Below are 26204 nucleotides of genomic sequence, written 5' to 3'. Positions count from 1 at the left end.
TCCTTCATCCAGACTTCAATGTTGCAATGAGCTGCATCACAAAGGCTCCGGTTGCAGTGCGATAAAAGGTGTGAATATGTCGCAGGAAGTCTCAAATAAAATGCAGTAAATTTGCGCACTTTGTCCCAGAAACTCCACACCCTGCAGGGGATAATCTCAACTGTTCTTCCCAGCTCTCGCATTACACGCACACACACACACACACACACACACACACGCAGAAATGCATTCACACAGTGTGGATTTATATTGGTGTACACCCAGGTCGACCATGCAGTGTCACATGAGCGTGTTGGACACATGTACGTATTACACACATGTATCCACACAGACAGTGCACATGAGGATTTCAAATATTTGCATGCAGAAAGCTGATACCCTCGCTTTGTTCTCTTAATGGTGCTGTTCCGTTTTTATTATTCTGAATACCTGACTCACCTGTAGAGCCCGAGGAGACTTTATCTCGCCCGTCGTCTCTCATGAAACCCTGCTAGATACGGTTTCCCTTTCTCTCCCCATTCTTCCCCCTCTATCGGCTGCAGCTACAGTTTCAAATTGCTTCCTCCTCTCGTGTTTTTCCTCCCTTCTCATTCTTTCCGCGCTTTCTTCTGTGGTCCATTTTCTTAGAGCAGACAAATGATCGGCATTGACAAACACAAGGTAGTATTCAGAAGACTCACACCCAGCATGAAAAGGGGGGGAAAAAAAAACAATCATCATGTTTTATTTTGTAAGAATCTTTTTTTTTTAATGAAACACAAAAAGGCAATAAAATTAAGATAAATAATTTTTTCTTTTTGTACATGAGGAAATATTTAAGTCATATTTCCAGAAAATGACTGAAATTACATAATATATTTTAGTAGGCTATCTCAACCGAACAAAGCAGGTTCCAGTGGGTCTAAAAAAAAAAAACACATTGTTGTTTCTGTCAAAAGGTGATGGTTAGAACTGAATCCAGTGTTTCTTAAAGAAAATACAGCTTTTAAAAAATAATTCAATTAAAGACCCATAAAAGTAATATTTCAAAATTGAGTTTCACATTAGATTCCTTTTAAAGCTTTTGCTTTGCAGTGTAACAGCAACATCGTTGTTAAAAGTCAGTCAATGTCCTAGAAAAGAAAAAAGGCATTCATGTTCCTCCCCCCTGTACATCCTATACACTGACAACAAACAGTCATCACAGGCTTGCATAAACAGTTAGACAATGGTAAACAAGGAAAACAAGCAAACATAAAACACACACACACAGACATTTTTGGCAAAGCAGGAATAAAAGTGACAAGAAGCATAATTTGTGATTTGATCCTTATCTTGTTTTTTCTTTCTTTTTTTTTTGTCTCTCACCATTGTCCCATTGATTGGCTCTGATTGTCCTTCACAGTCACGTGATGCCATTCTGGTTGCCATAGAGACCTCAAGTGCATCAGCTGGGCAGCGTGCAGACAATGTTGCTGCAACGTTTCTCGGAGGCTGTCATAGCAACGCTGGGTGAACACGAGCAGACAACGAGAGGAACTCTACTTCAAATACCTCAGTGATTGCAGGGGTCCCGGATTCAGATTTGATTGAACGTCTTTTTTTGTCTTTTCTCATAAAATTGTTTTCTTCTAATGCGTTGAAGCGTAAACTCACAGGTGCTTTGGTATGTTTCGTTTTGATGCCAGATAAATATCTACATTTCATATAGGAATACAGGCTAAAATAGATAAAGAAGAACTAGATTCTTTTAGGATCACAGAACAGCAGAAACTCAGTTTCTTTTCCAGTATTTGTGAGAAAAAAAAAAGCTTCCAACAGGAAATGCACATTCTTAACTCAACAGAGCAAAAAAAAAAAAAAAAGACATTTTGGACATGTTTAAAAAAGAGCCTTTTTCTGATTTCCTTATAAAAACAACATTTCCCAAATGCCCCTTCTACTTATTCATCCCTAAAGCAGGGCTTACAACCACAAAGTCTTCACAACAGTTGTACAAGTCCAAGCCTCCAAATCCCGTTCAGTGCATTAAGAGAGAAGGAAACTTAACCCAACCTCCTCCCTCTGCTAGACCCCCCACCCCGCCCCACCCCCAACCCACCCACACGCACCCTAAAAAAATCTAAATAAAATATTCTTCTCTGCAAAAGAAAACAACAAAAAAAAGAACAAATATATATGTATACTATTTACAACATGTAATTTTATACATAATGCTGTACAAAGCACACACGCTTGCCCATGCACACATATGCACGCACACCAACATGCACGCACACTTCAAATAAACAACCCAACTACCTGTACATGTGTCTTCGCACCTGAATAGAGGATACGAGAGAGGTATTGACGTGTATGGCTTGACAGGAGAAAAAAAAAATCGCTGTGCGTTTCTGTCGCGAGGACTTGAAAACTGCACGTTAAGTACTGAATAGATTAATATTCAGAGTGTTAGAGACATACCACTGGTGTGTCATGACGTCATCTTTGCTTGATGAGCACAGGCGTACGCGTACATGACCACACACACACACACACACACTCATACAATACAAACACACGCACGCTAAAGCACTATTTACTTAGAGCTCATTAAATGCTGAACAGGGTCATCGCAGCCACTCTGCAAACACACACACACACATTTACACACAAGTCCGAACTACAGTGTTTTTTGGTCCTGTTGGGGATCTCCCAATCATGTTATCATCGTCAAACTACCAGTATAAGACCATTAAAACCATCCAAACCAGTGTGGTTTACAGTAAGTCTCTCCTTTTCCATACTCCCCCGCTCTCTGAGTCTGCCTTTGTCCCAGAAAGCCAACTCTGCCCCCCGCCCTCCATAGCATATCCAAGCTACTGTACTCCAAAGTGCTCATGTCCATGGTTCCTGTTTAATTGTTGCAATAATCTTAACGCAGATGCTCTTTTATTTCAGCCGCAGAGAAGGGCTGCAGACTCTCGCTGCAACGAGGGGCCTCAGTCCGCGTCTGATAAACAGGTTAAATCTGACACTGATCAGACTTTTACCCAGAACAAACCAGACTCCTCTTAAGTGCCAGTACTGCCGGGCTTCATCCAGTGGGCTAGCTCCTGCTCTTACAGGGGACAGATCAATACGCAGAGCCAAAACTCTTGTCTTGGTTTCCCTCTGTCCCCTGCTCCGCTCTGAAGGACCGTCCTGAAAGGCAGTCAACTCCAGAGTTCAGGTCAATATTTAGATTTCTCTCTAGCTGCTCGTGCTAGGACACGATGGCCATGCCGTCTGCGCTGATCAGCTGGCCCGTGGTGGGTTCGTAGGTTCCGGCCAGGTAGAACAGGTCGTTGGCCGTGTTGCCCGGCTTGCGTTCGCGCATCAGGTGATCATACTCAGCCCTGCTGACCACCTGGCAGCGATGGGAGATGGTCTGCACGTCATTCTCATCCTCGTGGCTCGACTGGTACAAGGCATTCTACAGGAGAGTTGGGAATAGTGATTGATAAATCAACAAGATGACGCATTTGACAATCAAAGGGTTACAATTGCTTTCTCAAGAAAAGTAGTAAGCATCTTCTTTGGTGCTGTTTTCACTCCAACACAAACCTCAGAAAGTAGAATACTCTTAATAATTAGAGTATTAAGAACTGGTTTGATGAACTAAATGGAAGTACCACTGACATCAGATGAGAACAGAGAGTAAAAAGAAGCACGCTGGTAATATACTTATATGAAAATGACAGATACTTTGACCATTCCCGTTTTAGAAATTCTACTCGCACACCCTGGTCTTTACCTTGCCATCACGGTGTCGCTTCCCCAGGCGAGTCTCCTCCGGGTGGTAGAACCACTTGACCCTGACCACCATGCTGGAGCTCCACGACTCCCAGAGGCTCTCTACTCTGCCCACGTAGGGCAGCTGTGGCCGGCCAGGTGACAGGAACACAGCACAGTCCCCGACACGCACCGTCTCCTTGCCCCGCACAATGGCCTTGTAGAAAAGCTTGCGGGCTTTGCCCTTCAGACCTCTCCTCTGTCAGGAAAAGAGAATAAAAACAGCACCCTCAGTCAATTTATTCAGCGTGGAAGGCTTATTTCACCACCAGCCTCATTTCAGAAATTAATTTGGGTTTTTGTTTGTTTTGCTAAACCCAGTCTACCAAAATAAAGGAATATGCTTTAATATGTTTTTCCAATTCCAAGCCAAAAAAAAAGCGCTTCTAGCCAATAAATATGGTACGTTGAAGTTTCTTTTTTCTTCTTTTTTTCTTTTTTCCTCTTCTGAGTGAGTCTTCATTGCCTAACACTGATTGAGTTACAGGAGCACACCAATAATTTACTTTTAACCTGATAAGGCAATACTAGTAAAACTCACCTATGAGTTATGATTACAGTAACCATAAGATGGAAGGCACACCTACATTTCTACTGTGTGTTTTGATTTGTTGGGGCATGCACACATCAAAAAGTCAGCTTTTTTTTTTTTTGCTGCAGTCGACAGATGCAGTCGTGTTTATAAAGCAAACTGCACGGCAGCCGAGAGTGGCAGCAGTTGCTCAAACTGTTTTGTTCAGTTATCTCAGGATCGTGACTCAATAATCAGGATAGCAAACTCAGATATTAACCACACCAAGTAAGCCTGATAGTGGAGCCAATGTGTGCAGAGTCAGAGTCAGAATGAGAGACGGATCATATTTGATCATTGCATTTACTGTATGTAATCAAGGCGTGGCACAGCAGAAACTACAACAATCAGTCGCTTATTTAAGTCGTGAGCTTAAGTAGGTTACAGATACCCGAGACAATCATTCTGCAACCAAAAGTAAAAGTGTGGTCATGAGAAAACACTGTCTGATTAAAAAAGGTTTTCAATGTAATGGGATTTAGTAATGAGAAATCACAGCTGCTCTCGAGTTCTGCAGTACAGTCACAAAAAGAGGTAATGACAAAAAGAGATCTAGGAAAAACAACAAATTCAGAGATTATTCAACAACATCTTGGACAAGGCAAAAGAACATAGGAAAATATAAACACAGTACAAAGTGTCTTACCTGTGTGGGGTTGCCAGACCATTTCCACAGCTGGCGTCCGGGCAGCAGGGGGGCCATGTTGGGCAGAGGCTCAGGTGAAGACATCCTCTGCCTCTTAGCTGTTGCCGGGTCCTTGGGGGCAGGTTTGGGCTGCTGGCTCACAGGGCTGCTCTGGCTCTGATGGTGGCTGTTAGGAACCCCATCTTTCCTCTTTAGCTGGGTCTTCGCTGTGCTACTGTTAACCACCATACTTCCTTTTGACATGAACTCCTTCCTGTCTTCTGCTCTGTCAGCCCTCACCTTTGACCCAGAGACAGCCATGCTGGCTTTAGCCACAAAGCTGTGACCCGGGGCTGAGACAGAGGGAGAGGAGCTGGAGGTGGTAGGGTCAGGGTTTAGGAGGTCAGAGGTCATGTTCTGCCTGTGCTTGTGTTTGTCCTGCTGGAGCAGTGCACGGCGCAGCAGCACAGAGGAGGACTCTTCATCAGAGGAGTAGGAGGAATCGTTGTCTGAGGAGCAGAGGGAGGAGGAGGAGATGGAGCCAGAGGAGGAGGAGGAAGAAGAAGATGACGTGAAGCAGACGGAGAGACGAGAGGGAAAACGACCACCACGGTGGGATGGCACTCCTGCACTGCGTGCATCAGCATCTTGACCATCATCCTCATCATCCTCATCCAGCTCAGAGTAAGAGCTGGGGCAGTCGCTCGGGTAGTCCAAACTGTACTCCCCACCTTGGACTCCAAGACCAGCTGACAGAAGATCCTTTCTTAGGGGTGGAGCGCCCTTTAGAAGAGCCTCAGACCGGGTTCCAGCACCTCCCTTCTTGCCGTCCTTCACCAGCAGGGATGGGTGGATGTATCGCAGTGGTGCTCCTGCAGAGGCGAGGCTCTTTCCTCCTCTCCCTCCGCTCCCTCCAAGTCGAAGCAAGGCCTTGCCGTTCTTTGTTTTAGGAGATGTCACTCCTTCATGGTCAAGCTTCACCAGGTACTGTTTCCTGTCCCGTTCGTTCACTGGCTTCCTGCTCCCAGCTGCCATTGCCATGGTGACAGCTGATGAGGACGAGGAGGACGAGGAGTCCCGGAGCCCCATGGGAGCAGCTGTGGTGACGGGTCGCCCAGCTCCAGAGTTTCCGCCGCTTCCGAAGGTAGAGTAGCCGTTGGCGATGCTACTGAATGAGTCAACCACAAAAGGAGAGCCAAAGATACCTTTGATAGGGGTTGGAGGTGCAAGGTGGTGGGAGGCAGGCCGGTGAAACAAACCCAAGTCTCGCTCTCTTATCCTCCTCTGGGTCTTACGGGACGTCCCGTTGAAGAGGAAGAAGTCAACTGGCGGTCTCTTCCTGGGCACAGACCAGTTCAACAAGGAAGTGGTGCCTTTGGTTACAGTGTCTGTTACTGGTGTTGGTGTGCTGGCCGTCTTAGGCACTGAGTGGATTTTCTTCGGTCTGCCAACTGAAAAAGGAGCCAGCAACAGAGAGGAGTTATAATCAATAAGAACTGACAGGTCTTAAGACCACACTGAGATTAATTGTAGAACTAAGAGCTTTGGGGAAACTTAATATCTTTATCTCCTTGATCTTCCCCTGGCCAGGTACATTTCGACACATACATTACTCAAACTGCAACAAACCTGGGAAACCTGTCTCTCCCCCCCAGCACAACTGTCACCCTGGGTTCGTGATGAGTTACATGTATGTTGCTTAACAACCCAAAGGTTGACGCTTCATGAAATAATGATTAATGTGATATCAGGGTAAATGATAGGCAGCAAACAAAGAATTTTAATTGACGAGTATTTCGGTTTATGTCACTCCAGTTCTCCTCTGACTCAGAGGCACCTGATGATTAGTCGACAGGTGAAACTGTGAACAAGGCATTGTTTGAGGGATTTTGTTTGGCCTGAGGACCTGTGTGTCTGTGAGTGTATATGTATTTACTAGTTAGACCAGTGCCTCTCAGACAACTTTAAGGGTTTAGTGTCTGAGTGATGTTCATGGATTCCTCAGACTGTCCTTGTAAAACATTTGCCAGTCTTTCTTACAGATTATAAACTATTTACTGTGTGTGGTTGATTAAAAATAAAGATCTTTACAAAATGTTATGTCTCCTCCCTCACCTGGTCTTTTCTCCTGGGGCCTCCCTGCTGGCTCCTCATTGGCTGCTTTCTCTGTAGCCATGTCTTTCTTCTCCTGGGTCGAGCTTCGTCGACCACGGCGACCAGGTGAGATCAGAAGTGCTGGAGACGGTTCCGCACCTGGCAGAGAAGAGTTGTTTAATTAATGCATTCATTCGTTTCTTCATTCCCAGATGGCAAAATGAAACTTCTGGCCCAGTATAGACCCTGGTTCCTCAGCCCAAGTCTGGCCAATATACTTCCACATCTGGGTAGATTCTGGCTGTTGACCTCCAGTGTTGGCTGACAGGAAGATTTTCTGGACCAGAATTGGTCCAGATGTGGAAGTAGCATCTGACAATCATGCTGTATATGGGCCATGTAACCAGGGAGTTTACTGGGCCAGAAGAAACACAAGCATGTTGCCCAAGTATAGGCCAGATGTATCTTGCTATCTGGTTTCCTCTCTTTAGTATGCACTACTGCCTCCCCACATCACACACTCACAGCGGATTTGGTATCCAGGGGGCAGAAGTCTGATGTTTGCGAGGGATATCCTTCCTCTGTCTCCGTCATCAAACTCCACCATCACACTGCCCTCCTTCTCAGCCTCACCCGGACCTCCTGAAGCACAGCACAGAAAGGAGGATATGAGTTGCTGCATGTGTGTGTGTGTGTGTGTCAGTGTTTGCTCAGAGTGAGGTGGTTGGTGCATGTCGCGCACCTCGGTGGACATATCCGGGGTAAAGACAGCGAGAGCGCTCGCTCCAGTAGGCACAAACTCGCGTTCCTGCAGTCAGAATGGCCTCAGTCTGGGGCCGCACGTCTAACACCTGGAAAAAAAAAAACACAGAAAATAAACTGTGTAACTCTTGTGGCATTAAGCTGGGTGAATAAATGAATGTAATAAGCGCTATGGAGCTGAAACTCACAGCTTCCTGTAGTAGTTGCTCCAACGAGTAGATCCTGGGGCGATTCCCTCGTTCCCCTTCAATGACAACACTGAATCTAAAAAAAAGAAAAAATGACACAGATGAAAAATAAAATTGCTCTAAAATTTCAATTTGTAAGTTATAATTTTATATTTACCCTAACAACCTTGCTGCTAGATTTCAAGGTTGTCTTTTGAAAATAGGGTTTTTTGTCATGAGCGCTCATTTCCTCTACAGGCAGCTGTGTTGGCTGCCACTGCTGTGTGCTGTGTGTCTTGGCTTTGTAATCGTCTAGACTTCTTGTTTGTCAAGATTCTCACAGCTGCCAGGCATTTAACTAGCGCTAAGCTAAGTTTTCAACTCTCTTGTAAATCAGAGTAGGGTCTTGTTTCAATATGTCATTTTGGTACTGAACTCTCAGAGCCACTGAGATTCTGATACACCAGATTTTGTGATTAATCGACAGCCTGATCAGTGGTCTGCTGTGTGAAACAGCCCCTTCTGCTACAAAACGTGGTGGAAATGTCTGTGCTCTTTTATAGGTTCAGCATCTGTGGACTGACAGTAGGGAAGCAGGGCCTTACATGTCAGGCAGATCCAGAGTTTGGACGCAGGCGGCGTACAGCAGCTCATCCTCCTTAGAGATCAGGATCTTCAGCCCGTCCACCAGCATCTCTTTACTCAGCACACAGTTTGGCAGGGCTGCAGAGGGAGGGCGTGGTAGAAAGGTGAATGGATGGAGAAGATAAAGGGTGAGGTGTACATAATTTGTGAGTGTGTTGAATAATTGCTATGTCAAGTGAGGCAGAGGCAGAGGTGTGTGTGTGTGTGTGTGTGTGTGTGTGTGTGTGTGTGTGTGTGTGTGTGTGTGTGTGTGTGTGTGTGTGTGCGTGCATGTGTGAAAAGGATCCAACATGCTTTTAAATCCTTCTATGTGTGTGTAATTATAAATGATGCGTCACTGTTTAAGCCTACCAGGTATTCTGCAAGGCATGTTGGGAGGAAGGTGGATCGACTTCTTCTCCTTTGCCTCCTCCTCCTCTTCTTCTTCCTCCTCCTCCTCCTCTCCCTCTGAGAAGCTGCTTTCCTCATCCAAGCGAAAGCCGTCATCAGCTGCAAAGCTCTGCAGGAGTCGGCTCACCGCGTGGCCCTTGGCCTGGACAAGAAACAGGATGTGACATCAGCGGACAGAGGGCAGGATATGGCATCATTTATACGCCATTACCGACACAGCTGTTCCTGGTCTCTCTCTCTTCTCTCCCCTCTCCTCCCCCTCCCCCTCTTTCTATCTTCCCCTAAACCCAACCGGTCGAGGCAGACGGCCGCCCACCCTGAGCCCGGTTCTGTTGGAGGTTTCTTCCTGTTAAAAGGGAGTTTTTCCTCCCCCCTGTCGCCAAGCGCTTGCTCGTTGTGGGAACTGTTGGGTTTTTCTCTGTAACAAAGTAAGGTCTTGACCTTACCCTGTAAAGTGCCTTGAGATAATGTATATTATGATTTGGCGCTATACAAATAAAATTGAATTGAATTGAATTGAATCATTTCATTATATGCCCAGATGAATCAACAGTAAACAGGACCTGCAGGTGAATGACTTGAAGTCTTTTCCAGTCTGATGTAACTGATGTGGTAAATCCATCAGTGAAAAGCAAAAGCAGGCACTAACGCCTCTTGTAATGTGATACATCAATTAAGTCTGTGGGATTTTTTTTTCTTTTCTCAGCTGTCAGTGCTCACTTGAAGTTCAGAGGTCACACTCAGTGATAACTGCAGCTCTTGATCCACTAAGACTTTAGTGTTTGGCTCAAGGACACTTCAGAAGGGTGGACGCCTGCTAATATGGAAGCTCGAACCCTAAGTCACATTCTCGATTCAGATACACACACAAACACACAAACACACATGCACACATACACACACACACACACACACACACACACACACACCAGATACTACCCATCTCCAGACCGGTTTAAGCTAGTCTATCCAAGGATGATTGATGACTGTGGATAGAAAGTCAGCTCACCCAACAGGTTTCTGCTTGTATCTAAGCTTTCAAAAGAAAAGACCATAATATTCAATGCAAGATGTTTTGTGTGTGTGTGTGTGTACATGTGTGTGTGTGTTGTCTCTTGGAGTTTTCCACATCAGGAGACCATATATTTTAGTGACAGAAGTTTCGTCACCAGAGGGCATGGGTGATTATTTCCCTTTAGTGCTGGTGCTGGTGTTGTGTGTATGTGTGTATGTCTCTGTGTGTGTGTGTGTGTGTGTGTGTGTGTGTGTTTGTGTGTGTGCAGGAATGCATGGGTGTGTATAAGGTTATGGCCAATGATTATCTTTATACTTCTGTGTTTGGTTTGGAGTTATGTGTTTTTGGACATTCCCTCACGATGACTCAAAGACTGAAGCAACCTCGGGCCATTTCTCATTAAAGTGAATACGGGTGTCTCGCCTGCATGAAAGCAACCGGCCCAGTGGTGTGTAAGCACAGCAGGCATGCATGCAAACACACACCTACAACAAGAACAAATGGTATATTGGAAAAAGTGATGGATTTACAGCTATTGGTAGGTAATGTCAGCGTTAATCTGCAGGATTTTCAGACTTCCTGGCAGGGTGTGGCTCACTTCTTCAGAAGGAGTGAACTTGAGGTGAGGGCTTTTCCAGCTTCCTCTCTGCTTCTCTCGTTCTCAGCCTTTAGTCGCATGTAGCACAGGGCCAAAGGGAGTGACCCTCTCTGAGTCACATTCCATCTTTTTCTCACATTTCCAGTCAGCTGCTGTCTGACCCTAAAACCTCCCCTGACCACTGTTGGCGTTGTTACACAATAACCAGCATGTCCGTCTTTGCTCAGTAACTCATTTGAAAGGTAATGTAATTACTGTACCTTGCTTACAACTCTGTGACAGCAGTAATTTATTCTGATACTCTTTCGGTTACACCTGTAAAATTGGCAATCGCATTTCACCTTTTCCTGATCAATTCCCTTTCCCGTGCACTTCTGTGTCAGTGATCAAGGGAAAGAAAATAGATCCTATCCCCTATTAAAGGATGCTGAACTTCTGAAGAGCACTCAGTTCTGAAGGATTCATGGCTCGTGGCTTATGGTGATATTGCCAGCCTTCTTTATAACCTCAGAGCAGTTGTAGAGGCATTTAACAAAGTTCATCAAAGCCTCAAGGAAGGCAGATATTCTGTCAGTGTTAGTTCCCATGATAATTCACACAGAAGCGCACAAATGAAGGATTTCAGGAGGAAATGCAAGGCAGAAATACCAGGTGTGAGGGTGTAACAGAGGTGATGGAGTAGTGCCATAAATCACTGCTGTCAGGGAGTAATTTACTTGTTTAAATCGTTGTCACTGGCAAAAGCAGAATATTGCTGTCTCACTGTGTTGTGACACATCACCAGGCACCACTGTGATGTCTCACCTTCCCCAGAATGCCCTGTCCTGCTGAGGTCTTCTTCATGGCTTCCCTGCTGGTCCTGTTTGCCTCTGTCAGACCTCCGTGGTTTCCCCGGCCGTCCCCAAAGCTGCAGCCCATCGATGACACACCACAGCTGGGCACAGGTGCTCTTTTAGTCCCCTGGTGGTCTGGACGTCTCCTCTCTGTGCTGGCGAGGCTCGGCCTTCTGGGAGCTCTTCTCTGATCTGTGCTGGGCACGCCCCCCATGCCTGAGGTCGAAGGCAAAATAAAACAATAAAAAGTCAATATCTGATATTATTGACGATAAGGTCATTCAATTTTTTATCTTTTCCAGGTCTTGGAAGCCACATTACAGTTATCCGGATTATCTAGATTGCTCAAGTTACTTAAACAAAGACTACCTCTAGTTGCATGGCCATCAGATCATTATTATACTTCTGTTTCTCAGTGCACATATCACTCACCTCTAGTATGAATTTGGGACTGCCAGAAATAACTTATACTTGTACAAAAATCATCCATAATACCCATAAATACTGTCACTGTTGGGTGAAACCTGGCATGTCCAACCAGAAACTTTACAGTTACGGTTTTACATAAAAATACGTATGAAAATCTCACCGGTACGCCCTGGTCTCTTACTCCTGGCTTTCTGGTTTGTTTGGAGCTTGGAGGACTGTGAAGAAAAAGGTGTAATCCCAGCAGAGTTTGCGGGAGTTTCTTTGGAGGATGAGCTGATCTTGGTGTCACCGGCTCCATCTTCGCTGTCGTAGCTACCGTCCTCCTCCTCCTCTGTGGAATCACAAACATCGGTATGATCCGTCAGAAAGCTTCAAGTGATCTAAATGTAAGTAAGCGTTAACTGAAGCCACTTGACAGGATGTATTGACAGTGAGCCTTCAGTATTTCTCTGGCACCGACAGTTCAGCTCAAAAGCCTGTGGCTAAACTTCAAATACAAAGACGCACAAACTGTGCCTTAATGACTGCACAATAATGCACTGCTTGTTCCTTAACTGCAGTGACAGGAAGCAAATGTTGGCACACGTGCACATACGCAGCGCTGCACGCACGCACAGACACACGCACAGATTGTTATTGGCAGCTGTGTGTTGCTGACTGTGGGGGTCGTGTCGGGTGTCGACACATCTCTGACACACTTGTCACTTACATGGCGTTCTCGTCAACACTTTGCCGCTGTCACACACACACAAACACACACACACACACACACATTAAATCACAACAACTGTAGCGTTTTCCTGAAGTTTTGTTTATTTCATATTCGACCTTCCTTTTCCTGTGAGCCCTTTGTTTAAAAGTCAGGAGCGGTATCACTGCGTCTCTGAGGAGGGCATTTTCATGAGGTTGTGGAGGTGAAGAGGGGGTGGGGGGTGGGGGGGTGGGGTGACATTCTGGCCAGGGCCAGAGCGGGCTCACGTTACTGTACGGCGCTGAGGGCAGGGGTGGCTGTGTTGCATGCCTGTGGCAAGTCGTTAACGGTTTTAACGGTGTGACAGATGAGCTGGGAAGTGAGAGGAGGCCCCCCGATGACGGCAGACATCTCACTCTCAGACGCTTGATGTGCACACATGCATGCACACAAATGCACACACGCACACACACACACACACAGACATGCTCTCATACTCTCATAGTGAAATCTCACAATGTCTGGTCGATGTTCTGTCAGCCAAATCGACAGTTTGACTCATAACTCACTGGAAACTGAAAATGGTTCAATTAAAGGCCTTTTGAACGTTCATTTCTGTTCTTTACAGCCAAGTCAGGATCTGCAGGATCCTGACTTGGCTGTAAATGTTGAGAAAACCCGTGGGTCACCTGCACAGTAACTCACCGTGCTCTGAGCTCTCGCTGTCACTCTTCTCTTCTCTGACCTCCTGTTTCTCAGAGGCCCGGCCGTCCTTGTGATGAGCTCTGTTTGGGTCGACACCCATCAACACTTTGGGCTTCCGACCTCTCTTCCTCTTCATGGCCTGACCAGCCTCCCAGTCCTGCCGAAGGTCTGATGGAGCAACAGCAACGGTAGAGTTTAGTTTTGCTGTGCTACCTAATGAACAACAAGTGGGTGCATACTTTGTATGCTCCCTCTGTCCCCCACCTTTCCCTCCTTGTCTGCAGTGACTCTTGGGCGTCTCCGCTGCTCCGGGGTCTTCTCTGCAGTGCAGCGAGCCTGCTGCCGGTGCACCTCGCTGGGCTGCAGCTTTCTGCTTCAGCTGGGTGACGCGTCTGTCCAGCCTGGAGCTCAAGGTGCTGGGTCGACCTCTGTGCTTACAGCAAGCTTTCATCTGCAGACAGGGAGCAGAACAGCTAATTATTGACTCATTTCTTTGCACTAATTGAAACATCCAGGAGAGAGAAAAAACATCAGCAGCAGGAAGTGGTTGGCAGTGTGTGTGTGTGTGTGTGTGTGTGTGTGTGTGTGTCTGTGTGTGTGTGTGTGTTTGTGTGTGTGTGTGTGTGTGGATGAACCGAGAGAAACTGCAGAGGGACCGACCTGTGCAGCACTGAGGCTGTTGAATGCATGATTGGACATTTTCTTCCTGGCTTTTTCCTCCAGAAAATTCAGCCCAGCCCTGGAAAACATGAAAAAGCACAGCAAAGGCGCACTTAAATAAGATATTATCATACATAAAACGGATTACAGAATTAATCTGATCACACAATTCTTTTCTCTCGAGGATGATATTCTCTCTAACTCTCTTCTCTCTAGTTTCACTTCCCTCTCTGTCGGGTTCATTCATTGTCTCACTCTCTTCCCACTCTCTGCTTCTCTCACTCATAACTTTGATGAGGTAAGAGACGGGCTCTGTCGGCCGTCTGTGCAGTTTAACGGTAAACACAGAAATATTCAGCAACCGTGCGAATATGAAACTCTGCTGAATCACCACATGAAAGGATAAGAATTATCTGGTGTGAAGGAGAAGTGGAGAAGAGACGCAGAGACAGTAAGAGAGAGAAAGAGAGAGGCAGAGGGGGGAGGAGAATGGTTGAGGGGGGAGGGGAAAGAGACAGAGAAAGAGATGAAGCAGTCTCAAGGGAGTCTGTCCGTTGACCGGAGCTTCAGGGCTCAATCGATAAACACTAACCTCTATTGAACACTACTCCTCCCTTCTTCTCTCTCTCTCTCTCCCTCTGTCTCTCTCTCTCTATCCTCTCTTCATTGTATGCATGCTCTCTCACACCACAGGCAGCCAGCATGCACACACACACACACACACACACACACACTCGGCGCACACACTCTGTTAGCAGCTATGTCTGAGGCAGGTGAATCCTATATTCCCACAGAGGGAAGGATTGGCTCTCAGCATCTTCACTCCCAGGAGACGGGAGGAGAGAAGAGGAGAGGAGAGGAAAAGAGAGGAGAGCAGAGGAGAGGAGAGGAGAGGAGAGAAAAAGAGAAGAAAAAAGAGGAGAGGAGAGAAGAAGAAAGGAGAGGAGAGGAAAAGAGAGGAGAGCAGAGGAGAGGAGAGGAAAAGAGAGGAGAGCAGAGGCGAGGAGAGGAAAAGAAAAGAGAGGAGAGGAGAAGAGAAGAGAGGAGAGAAAAAGAGAGGAAAAAAGAGGAGAGGAGAGGAAAAAAGAGGAGAGGAGTAGAGGAGAGGAGATGGACCGCATCTGTCTGTTGCAGTCCCCCCACCTGACCCCTCTGAGTTTCTAAGCCCCTTGGTTTACACCATGTCACATCTTGATCTACTGCACAGTGAATGTATACGTGCATCATGTGCACTAGATATACTGATATTTGGCAAAAATATGTGTTCACTACTTGCACACTCATGGTTTGGGCTATAGCGCCGTTGGTTGCACTGTGCTTCCAACTTTGTGGCAACGGTTCGAGGGATGGTCCTTTCCTGTTTCAATACCACAACGCCCCCCTTGCACACGGCCAGGTGTGTAAAAATTTCCAGAATGTGTCGTTGAAGATCTTGCCTGGCTTGCACAGAGCCCTGACCTCAAATCCATCGAGCACCTCTGGGATAAACTGGGATGCAGACTGTCAGTCAGGCCTTAAGACGACAGTCTGCTTTACACAAAGTGATTTTCAGATAGTCAACAACTGAGACCGCCTCCCTCCTGCACCTTACAGACGGTGGAACTGCAGAGACTGCGTCCAACAATTTTTGAAGCCTTTCTGAAACCGACAATCTGACAATCATGTCCGCTACATGCAGCGACTGGCCAGACTCTCTTTTTTTTTTTTCTCACAGCTACAGCCATCACTTTCTGTGTGTACAGCCAAGCGCAACATCATAAATGACTTCGAGGAAACACTGTCTGAAGGTGTGCGTTCTTATCCAGCTTATCTGATGACAGGCGGTTCACTTCGCCTTCACTGAACAGCTGTAAACACTTTTGCCTTAAGATGTGGTTGCACAACACTTTGTACAAACTAGCTTGTTTCAAGCACAGCCCGGCCTTTACTGCCCAGCTTCAGGGGTCGACCTCATTAATTCTCCTGAGTCTGAATGGGAGCAAATCCTTTCACCCAGGTTCTTGGGGAAAGCAGCATATCAATACCCCTGGTTTTTGTCCGCACACAGTACAGGTGTGCATCAGGAGGAGTCATTGGTTGAGTCGCACCGTGTCGTTTCACCCCGCAACTCTCAGGAGAGGATGTAAGTACAAACAGACGATACAACGCTCGTTAATAACAACAGAAACGCTGCTCAGGCACGTAGCGTCCATCTCTACTAATTAAACAAGTTGTGTGTGTGTGTGTGTGTGTGTGTGTGTGTGTGTGTGTGTGGTGCACCAGCATGTATGACTAAAGCCTTTCATTGTAATTTTCATTAGCGCTTTCTAATCATAGTAACCGTGACAAACCTTGAGTTTCACTAATCATTTTATCAAGGCGAGGGGTGCACACGCTAACAGAGGTGGGGCAGCATGAGAAAACACATTTATCAAGATGAGCGCTGAATACTGACTGTGTGTGAGAGTGTGTGTGTCTCCAGCTCGGGCATATCTGCAGGAATGTGTGTCAGCCATGAAAGTGTGCATGTGTAAGGTGTTAAGTAATGCGTGGAGTGTTGCAGCCAGTGGGGGTGGTGTTGAGTCGTTTATCACTGTAATAACTGTACATCACGACTTTGTCCAGCTGTATTAATGTATGCTGGAGGTTCACACTGAATCAGGACATAATCAATGCAAGTGATAAATATGATTAAAAGTGATTAATGATGATTAATGAAGGCCTCATCTCCATTACATTCTCTCATTTAAAATCACACCCAGCTTACAGCTTCCTTCACATAACCCACTGTGTGTGTGTGTGTGTATGTGTGTGTGCGTGCATGTGTGTGTGAGCTGCTCCTTCCAGTGCCCAATCAAGCAAATCATCAGCTATAGAGCATTCGAATCAATTCAGCTGAAGAAGAACTTCTTGAAAATCAACCGTGCCTTTCACTAAAAACACAAACACAAATCAGGATGAATGAGCGAGGCTTGCCAATCACACTGATTATACTGACGCAATATCAGAGGACTGACCTGAGTCTTTTGGAAGTCTCTGCAGCAGCTGGGCCAGGGGTGGACTTGCGCTTGCGGGGGCGGCCGGGCCCCCGGCGGGCAGGACTACGAGACGTCTCCTCTTTCCTGCAGAGAGGAAGACAAGAAGGAGGAGGAGGAGGAGGGGGAGGAAGATGGAGGGAGAGAGAGATCAAAGATGCAGTCAGGACAGCAAGAGAAATCAGGAGGAAACTTGTATCGGCTACAGGTCAAACCGCATTAGGTATGAGCAGGCAGCAAGTCCTGATAAATCAGGAGGATGCAACACGACAGCAGAACTGCGAATGTTGGAATGTATGATTCAATCTAGACAAAAAAGTGTGTGTGTGTGTGTGTGTGTGTGTGTGTGTGTGTGTGTGTGTTCTCTCCACTCACTGGTGGTCGTGTTTCCTCTGTAGCTTGGCCAGTTCTCTCTGTTTCTCTTTGTAGCGGCGCTGTAGCTCAGCCAGCTGGACACGCATGGCCAGCTCCTCCCCTCCCATCGTCTCCATGGAGCCCTTCACTGGGCATACCTGACACACACACACACACACACACACACAGAAAACAGAGGAATTTAAATGCTGAAAACAACCTGAGTTCAACAGTCTTTGGACATTTGAAGTAATCAGCTTCTGTTTGTGCAGCTTGTTGATTAGACGTTCGAGTTCTCACAGGTTTGATTTATAGAGCAACCAACAGCATCTGCCCTTAAAGGCAAGGGTTTCTGGGAGACTGGACCAGCACTCCATGTTAAAATATTTGCAAACATGATGATATGTAGGAACTTTTTTCTTTGCTGATAAAAATCTGATTTTTCTGAGAAGTTTCATCACAAAAGTGTTGGATTCAATCACATAAAAATAAGATTATGTCTCATTTAACTTGAAAGCTACAAATTTTATTCGGTCACTTAGAACCTAATTCCATTTGTCCAGTATTACTTAGCACACAGTGATGTTGGCCACAGTGTTTCCATGAGAAACGGTTGAGTTTGAGGTCCATACTTGCATCACTGAGGCTAAACAAATGGTGATTTGTGCCAATGTCTTCATCAGTTACTTTGAATAAGTGTCAGATAAAACCCTAAACTGTAAAAACTGTAAATGTTTATAAATGTCAGACAACATCCTTGCTGTATCATGTTTTTTTTTTCTAGCTTAGTTAAAAAAACAAATGAGGTGTGTGTCCATTGTCCAGCATGTCTCCACATTTTCAGCCTGAATGATTTATGTTTGCATGCATAAACAAAATACACATTTGGCAAACCCTCACCGGCTCGTGGCGAGGCGTCCAGCTACACTTCCTGCGCAGGTTGAGCCTTTTCCTGATTGGACACTGCTGGTCCACCCCGACGTCTACAGCCCCTCCCCCCATCTCCAGGGCACGGGCGGCCGCCAGCGTCGCCAGACTGTGGAGGTCAAAGGTCAGCATGTCCTCACCTGCACGGAGATGGATTGTTGTGGTTTCAGATTGGTGCATCACGGAGCGGCTGACACTGTTATAAAGCATGTTGCGCGCTGAGTGGATTTATCTCTGGAGCGATGAAACCATGTCTTGAAAAGTGGCGATATTTATGATATTAGCTGGGTAGTTTATTTGATGTATACTGGTGTTCGTGCCTAATCGTACACAAACAACACAAACACACACACATGCACACATGAGGGGGAGTGCTGGAGAACGATCTCTACATCTGTCACTGTCATTAACTCTGTCATTGTCACAGCACCAGCAGATGAAACAGAATATTCATGAGACAGTCCAAACACACACACACACACATAAACATAAACACACACAAACATTTGCAAATAAATCACACTCATTCTGAATACACACATTCTCCTACAACATTCACGGAGCTGCGCAGACATGAGCGTGAGTGTGTGTGAGGGAGAACTGGAGCGAAGGAGAACAACGGACAGGAGGGAGGAGGAGGAGTGCAACGCAGAGAGATGAGGGGGGGAGGGGATGGGGAGTAAAGGGGAGGAGAAGCAATAAGAGGCAAAGTGTTTATTGAGCTATCTATTTATTCTCCTACATCTCCTCATTATGGACATGGACAGAATCCAATTTCCCCTTCGAGGAGAGGAGAGGAGAGGAGACGAGGGGAGGGGAGAGGAGAGGAGATGAGAAGAGAGGAGAGGAAAGGAGAAGAGAGGAGATGAGAGGAGAAGAGAGGAGAGCAGAGGAGAAGAGAGGAGAGGAGAGGAGAGGGGATGAGAAGAGAGGAGAGGGGACGAGAAGAGAGGAGAGCAGAGGAGAAGAGAGGAGAGGAGAGGAGAGGAGAAGAGAGGAGAGGGGATGAGAAGAGAGGAGAGAAGAGGAGAGGAGAGAAGAGAGGAGAGGTTTCAATGGATCACTCACACCCTGTGCACTGGAGCTGCAAGGCGTATTCACTGACATCTGACATTATTAAAACCTGTGTGTGTGTGTGGGAGACGAAATGCGGTAAACAGAGAGCAGAGAGGGAAGAGGGCAGGAAGGATGGAGTCTTCATCTGTGAAGCCACGAAAGAAAAAGAGAAAAAAAACAAGAGTGTGAACGAAAGAACAAACGGATGTGAGAACGACAGGTAACTCCTCAGAGAGCGACAGAGGAGAGCGGGAAGGAGGCTGGGTGAGAGATGCGGCTTTGTCCTGTCCCAGCTCGCAGAGGTCAGTGCCATCTCATCTGTCAGACCTCAGAGCCAATGGCACGCTCCGATTACCCTGTCAGGATGACATCACCGCTGACATCACCACACCTAGTTTAGCATCCTGGAGGATGGCCACAATCAATAGATAGCTTCTTCATGGTATACCACACTCACTGACACACACACACACACACACAACTCTGCATGGTGATAACACCATACTGTGTTTCTGAAGAGGATGAAGGGTGTAATAAGAGGCAGCACGTGGGATTTCAAGGGGGAAAACAAAAACAGTGGAGGAAAATTAAAAACTATTACAGCTGATATGGGCCCAGTCATCATTAAGGAAGTTTATTGAGCTGAAATTTCAATATAAAGAAAATGTGAAGGAAAAAAGGCAACTGTGACACAAATGGCTCCTCTGTCTATGTGTAAAAAGAGGTAATAGTGTTAATTTATACTGCAGGGGAAAGTATCTCTTGATTCCTTAATCTGTAATTGCGATCTCCAGTGAACAGCTGAGATATCCTTCCGCGTCAAGGAGCGGCATAAATGCATCTGTCTGGGATCAGTTTCATCTCCCAAACACATTCACGATGACAAAAACGCCATCAGTGGTATTAATAACATTCCACACAGCAAGGCCGGAGCGGGTTTTTAAATAAATGTGTTGCAATTTGGAGAACGTTTTCCACGCCACGACAGGACTTATTGATTTCACACCTATTACACATACGAAGCACGTGCACGCACACATAAACAAATGCAAACTCACACGCTCCGCATCACGCGCACACACATGCACAGACAGCTGCGGAGCGACTTATGATTTTTACACTTATTAATTCCGTCAACAAGGCTTGCAGAGGCAGGATTTACACACAAGATTACATTGGTTTAATAATAATAAAAAAAAAAAGAAGAAGAAGAAGCGAGTGAGGGGGAAAAAAAATAACAAAGAGGGAGGAGGAGGAGGAGGAGGAGGCAGGGAGCAGGCAGCCTGGTGGAGAGACACATAGACTCTGATGGAGGAGAGCAGGGATTCATCTGGGATTACTTAACAGCTTACACACACACACACACACCAGCGTGCACGCACACACACAAATACAGGCAAACATACTCACACAGATGCTGGCATAAATAAAAACACTTTCTCTCGGAGGGACGAGAGGAAAATAGGAGCGCTTACAGGAGAAGTGTTTTAAAGGAAAGGGTCTAATTAGCAAAGCAAGACGCCAGAGCCTGGGGGACACACTGGGCAGAGTGTGTGTGTGTGTGTGTGTGTGTGTGTGTGTGTGTGTGTGTGTGTGTGTGTGTGTGTGTCCATCCTGGCTTGTGTCTGAGGCTCAGCTTGTTTGTCCATATCTGTGTCCCCCCCCTTGCCCGCCCCAAACAAACACACGCATACACCCACCCCAGTGGGAGAAATATGGTCTATAGAAAAGAACAGAGAGTCCGAGCTGAGGAAGGAAGCAGGACAGTTGGTGGGAAATTTGTGTGTCTGTGTGTGTGAGTTGATAGGCTCCACATCTGGGTTGCACACGTCTCCCAGACCCTTTTTTTAGTTCAGTGGAAGTGTGTGTGTTTGTGCGCACAAGAAGAAGAAGTAGGGTAACTCCTTTTTTTTTTAATTTTTCCTTGATCTGATTTTCACGAGCAGTTCAGTCCTGTTTGTTGTAACACGACAATATCAACTGTACACTGGGTACATGTAAATACTGGGGTCATTTCTACAACATCATTTTTCATTGCGGATGTATTTTGTAAACTGTCAGTGGTTTTAAGTGGTTGGAAATGGGAAAATTAATTTCTCCTCACCTTCAGTGACTTTCTCTTTGCTCTCCCTGCTCCTCTGCTGGATCTCCAGCTCAGCCAGCTCTCCCAGTATCTCCATCCCGTGGTGGGGTGGGGGGCTTGGGGCCGGGACAGCAGGTACAGGTGGGTACAAGGCATCTCTGGTGGCGCACAGAGCCGCAGCAATCAGGAGCTCCAGGCTCCACATGTAGGCTCCTTGGAGCTGAGCTGCTGTGCTTGCTGAAGGAGGGAGGACGGGGTCAGAGGTCGGGGAAAGAGCAGGAGAGCTACGCGTTACTTCCACCAGGTCCTTGCCTGGATCCTCCTCTTCCTCTTCCTCCTCATCCTCAACCACCTCTATATTCTCTCCATCTTTGTCCCGATCCTCCTCCTCCTTCTCCTCCTCTTCAGGCTCCACAGGCACAGAGACAGTACATTCTGTTGGGTCAGGCTCCATTTTCTCTCCCTCATCCTCCTCCATGTCCTCTTTTCCAAGTTCCCTCTCATCCTCCTGCTCTTTGGATAGCTGGGGCTCCTCCAGGCTGGCCTTCTGGCCTGGACAACCCAGAGAGAGCTCTACTTTTAGGGTTTTGCCTGTGGCTGTGACCGGGCAGGCTGGATCTGGGACTGAAGCTGGGGAAGGGCATGGCGGCAATCCAGAAATCTTGCTCTCGGGCTCGGAGACAGAGCATCCCTTCACTTCCGCCCTCCTTTCCTCCTTCTCTTCCTCTGCAACTCCACTCTGAGATTCCACCACTTCACAGTCTCCTCCATCGTCTTCCTCCCTCCTCTCATCGTCTTCTGTGAGAGATTGGATGTGGCATGGATGTGGGAGGGACTTTGAGTCAGGTTCTGCTGGCTCTGCTTCCACCATGGCTTGTTCAGCCAGTCTGGCTTCAGCAGGCGAAGGCCCAGCTTTGTAACCCATGGTGATTGGAGGGTAGGTGTAAACAGGTGGCAAGTCTGGTAGAAAGAGGAGAGAGCATTGGTTTAATATGTACAATGTAAACAATGTAAACTATTTATTTTCAAGCACCTACAGAAAATAGGAAAAATATCCTGTCTGCAGTGACATTTATCTTTTGCTTTTTAAATTTATGGTCATTCTGTTCAGGCAGAATGAAGCCAGCGATCACAGTTGGAATAATACACTGAAAACACAGGGAGTGTGTGTGTGTGTGTGTGTGTGTGTGCATGTGTGTATGCATAAAGTTGTGTATATTGTATACTGTATGTGTGTGAGTGTGTAGGACTGTGAGTGAGTGTATAGATCTATGTGGGATATTGATGACACCCTGCTGTTTTCCTGTGATTGCAGCACTGGCCCTGTCACCCCTGCATTCTTATTATTGATGGTATCCCTCCGCCCCCTGACTGCGCAGCCAGATGAATGGGTATCCTTCCGCCTGTACTTCTCAAGGACCCCTGAAGGATAAGGAGGGTCTATCTGAAGATTTCATTGACCTTCCTCTTCTGACACACATGTAAGCGCGCGCACACACACACACACACACACACACACACACACACTGAGTGCCCATATGCTTTCTCTGACCTTAATGGCTGACCTGTCCATTGTCCCTCTTTAGCTTGAACAGAAACACACACACACACACACACACACACACACACACACGCACACACACACACAAGCTCAAGGACAGACAGAACAAGGGATCAGTCATGCTTCAAACTATTTCTGCAAAATCAATTTCTGCGATTTTGCAGAAACAATTTTCTGCAAAATCGCTTCAAAGAAGGCCACATTTCTGCAGCAGCACCCTCCGTCTCCCTCCCTCTCTTTTTCTCTCACACAGTATCTCTCTATTTCTGTGTTTTCGCTCTGTCTCTCACTCTCTGTCCTGTTTTCTGGCTTTAAATGTTTGTTATGACTTCGTCCAGACATCTCATTCACCTGGCTCTAAGGACTGTGGGTAGTCCTGAGGTGGCTGCCCCTCTCCTCTGTCACTGCCCCTCTCCAGCCCTTTAGAAGGGTGTGAAGGAGCAGGGCTGAGCGCTGGGGAGCGGGGCGCCGCCGCAGCCGGGCTTGGCACGGGGGTCAGAGGGTTCGGCGGGTGCGGGCGCCTGGACGGGGAATGGTAGCAGGGTGACTGGCGGCTGGTGGGACACATCCCTGGAGATGGCGTGGGTGTCTTCGGTGGAGGAGGAGTGTGAGAGAAGGGTTTGGCTGCATGAGAAGAGTTGGTGGAGGAAGAGGAGGAAGAGGAAGGGGGAGTTCGGGATGTTGAAGATTCATGAGGGGAGTCTTCTATAGTGATAGCATGCTCCTCATGTTTTCTCTGTGAAAAAAGAAAGGCAGAGTCAGGACTACATCTCCCCAGGCAATTATATCTCAAGCAAATGATGCAGCAGGTTATTTAAAACAAACAGGACAGGTGATACTTAACATGGGCACAAATCAGCACCACTGCCGGAGAGATAAAGAAAAATCTTCAGACATAAAAGCCACGAAAAAGAGGGTTGGCCACACAGTTTGATTGCCAAATGATCTGGCAATGGGAGAGTGGGAAGGCGCCACACCAACACCTCTTTGTCAATGAAACATTTTGCCAACAGAAAGAGGAAGTCATTGGCTTAAATAAATATCGCTGTGTGATTTTGCATATGTTTTTCTGTCGGTGTTGAGAAATCAGGGTATCGGAGCTGAGAGATCTACAACCAAATGATTAGCAGGGCTCTACTCGACTCCTAACTACTCAAAGGAGGAAGACTTCTGCACAAGTTCACAGGATTATCACACTTCCTTATTCTCACTTGCCCACAGTTGCACATTAATATGCCAACAGCGTTTCACAAGTTTTACTCTAAAATGTATCGTCTCTCTCGTGTTATATTAGTACCTGTCCTATGGAGTGGCGCTGCATGTGCTCTATGGCTCGCTGCTGCTGCTGCTGCTGCTGCTGGTGCTGCTGATGGAGGGCGTACAGCTCCTGTTGCCGTAGGAATGAGGAGCGGGAGTAGACGGGATGATGCTGCAGGTGAGGAGGGGGGCCCCGGCCTCCATACACAGGAGGCCACAGACCTGACTGCTCCAGAACATCTGAAAGAGGAAACAGTTAGAAAAAGATAAGTGAGGTTGATCAGCTTTTCCTGAATAAATAGAAAATTGATGCAAAAAAGTAAGAAAGAGAGACATTCCTATTGGCTAACTCACATCATTAACCTTTTAAATTAATAAGCAGTAGACTAATCAGCATAGAAATATTTCATGGTTGAATCAAATTGTAGGAAAATCATAAAGAGAAACTGTGTCATTCAGCTCTGAAAGTGCCCATTTGAATATGTGGGACTGGCTCTTAACGATAGCTGTAACAGCTGTGAGCTGTGTGTCGGCCATGGACAGAAGAAGAGAATCCGTCTTTCTATTTCTTATGGTGGTGTTTTTCCTTGCAGGGAAATGCACATTTTCTTCAAAGCCCCACCCTAGGCACATACAGTGTGAATTCAGAAACACACATGTACATACACTCACACCCATACACACACACACACACACACACACACACACATCCCTCCTTGGATGCCTTGTCGCTGGGAACCTTTGTTCTGTGAGATTAGCCTGAGTGGGCTAATGTTTCCCAGGGGAAGGGTTCAGTGGATGCACTTCCCCTCTCTGCAGGAACTCCCACGAAGCGAGGCAAGGGAGGCGGGAGATAATTAAATTTCACAGCCTGTTTGCAAAGCAGCATTGACACACTCACACACACATACACATACACATATACACACACACACACACACACACACACACACACACACACACGCATACACATACACAAAGACACACGGTCTTTTCTCTTTTTTAGCAATGGCGAACATGTACAACACAACCCTTAGCATTGAGCAATGCCTCATGTTGTTCCAGACATGAACATGACTAACTTTACATGCTCCCCACGCACACACACACACACGCACACACACTCACACAAAGTCCAGTCCAAACACACCAGTGCGCCACCACAAGAGAGATGAATGCCAGTTAAAATGGTTTGCATAATGCTGGGCACATGCAGAGGGGGCAATGGAATAGCTGCTCCCATTAACAAAGCTATAAAACATGGCCCCACTGACAGAGGGACTTAGTTGAGCATTATATTATGATTAGTCAATGATACTAAAACTCTGGGAGAGAAATGGCAGCCACTGATGGTACAAATGGAGAGAAGGAGGGAGGTGGGAGGTGGGGGGCAGTAAGTACGGGTAGACAGCAATGAATATAGGCTCTGCTGGTTGTCTCTTGTGTGTGTGTGTGTGCTGTTGCTGTAAAAGGACGCTTAGCGTACCAAGATGATGGTGAGGCCCAGGTTCTGTGGGGAGAACCACCAGTGGGGAGTTCGGGTCTTGGGTGAGCGACCCCAAGACGGGCTGCAGAGGGCTGGGCAGACCTGGTGGGAAGCCAGGGCTCATTCCCACGTGGCTTAGACCTGGGACAAAGATAACACAGACAAATGAGAGCAACATTTAAATACTTATTTTCCTACTCCAAAAAGATAATGGTGCGCTGCTCAGTGGGTAAAACCAGGCACACACTGAACAAACATGAGTAAGGATAATGTGGGGTTGTAATAAAAATGGCTTTATGCCTTGTTTAAAAAAAAAAAAACCAACCTGTTTTGACCTTTGATTTATTTTGCTACGCTCTGTTGCTCATGGGTTTAAAGCAACTGTTATGCAGCAGGCCCAAGTTTTTATATTTAATGTTATATACACTTTCTCAAGAAAATGTTACCAAGAAATAAAAGAAAAAAAAAACACAAAATAATGAAAACAAT

At 46.5% G+C, this 26204-nt stretch overlaps 1 protein-coding gene across 2 annotated transcripts in view; it reads right to left on the bottom strand.

Annotated features, from left to right (window-relative positions):
* Positions 1 to 721: 721 nt before the first annotated feature.
* Positions 722 to 26204, bottom strand: part of bahcc1b (BAH domain and coiled-coil containing 1b) — a 64970-nt gene continuing 39487 nt past the window's right edge. For both annotated transcript variants that reach the window (XM_071462247.1, XM_071462246.1), the window contains exons 8-28: positions 25716 to 25856; positions 24270 to 24469; positions 23324 to 23708; positions 21433 to 22371; positions 18246 to 18412; positions 17367 to 17503; positions 16974 to 17078; positions 13978 to 14056; positions 13582 to 13768; positions 13318 to 13485; positions 12082 to 12252; positions 11464 to 11708; positions 9008 to 9188; positions 8617 to 8734; positions 8033 to 8108; positions 7825 to 7933; positions 7608 to 7724; positions 7104 to 7241; positions 5010 to 6439; positions 3755 to 3991; positions 722 to 3433 (exon numbers count right to left, since the gene is read on the bottom strand). In XM_071462247.1, coding sequence (XP_071318348.1) covers positions 3224 to 3433; positions 3755 to 3991; positions 5010 to 6439; positions 7104 to 7241; positions 7608 to 7724; positions 7825 to 7933; positions 8033 to 8108; positions 8617 to 8734; positions 9008 to 9188; positions 11464 to 11708; positions 12082 to 12252; positions 13318 to 13485; positions 13582 to 13768; positions 13978 to 14056; positions 16974 to 17078; positions 17367 to 17503; positions 18246 to 18412; positions 21433 to 22371; positions 23324 to 23708; positions 24270 to 24469; positions 25716 to 25856 — 5540 coding nt within the window. In that variant the 3' untranslated portion in view covers positions 722 to 3223. The remainder of the gene's footprint in view (positions 3434 to 3754; positions 3992 to 5009; positions 6440 to 7103; positions 7242 to 7607; positions 7725 to 7824; positions 7934 to 8032; positions 8109 to 8616; positions 8735 to 9007; positions 9189 to 11463; positions 11709 to 12081; positions 12253 to 13317; positions 13486 to 13581; positions 13769 to 13977; positions 14057 to 16973; positions 17079 to 17366; positions 17504 to 18245; positions 18413 to 21432; positions 22372 to 23323; positions 23709 to 24269; positions 24470 to 25715; positions 25857 to 26204) is intronic.

Source organism: Trachinotus anak, unplaced genomic scaffold (assembly GCF_046630095.1).
Source record: "Trachinotus anak isolate AG129_WGS33_773 ecotype Australia unplaced genomic scaffold, CSIRO_AGI_Tana_v1 ptg000025l, whole genome shotgun sequence".
Classification (NCBI taxonomy): domain Eukaryota; kingdom Metazoa; phylum Chordata; class Actinopteri; order Carangiformes; family Carangidae; genus Trachinotus; species Trachinotus anak.
The sequence above is the reverse complement of the archived record's forward strand: the minus strand, read 5'-3'. Positions and strand labels throughout refer to the sequence as shown.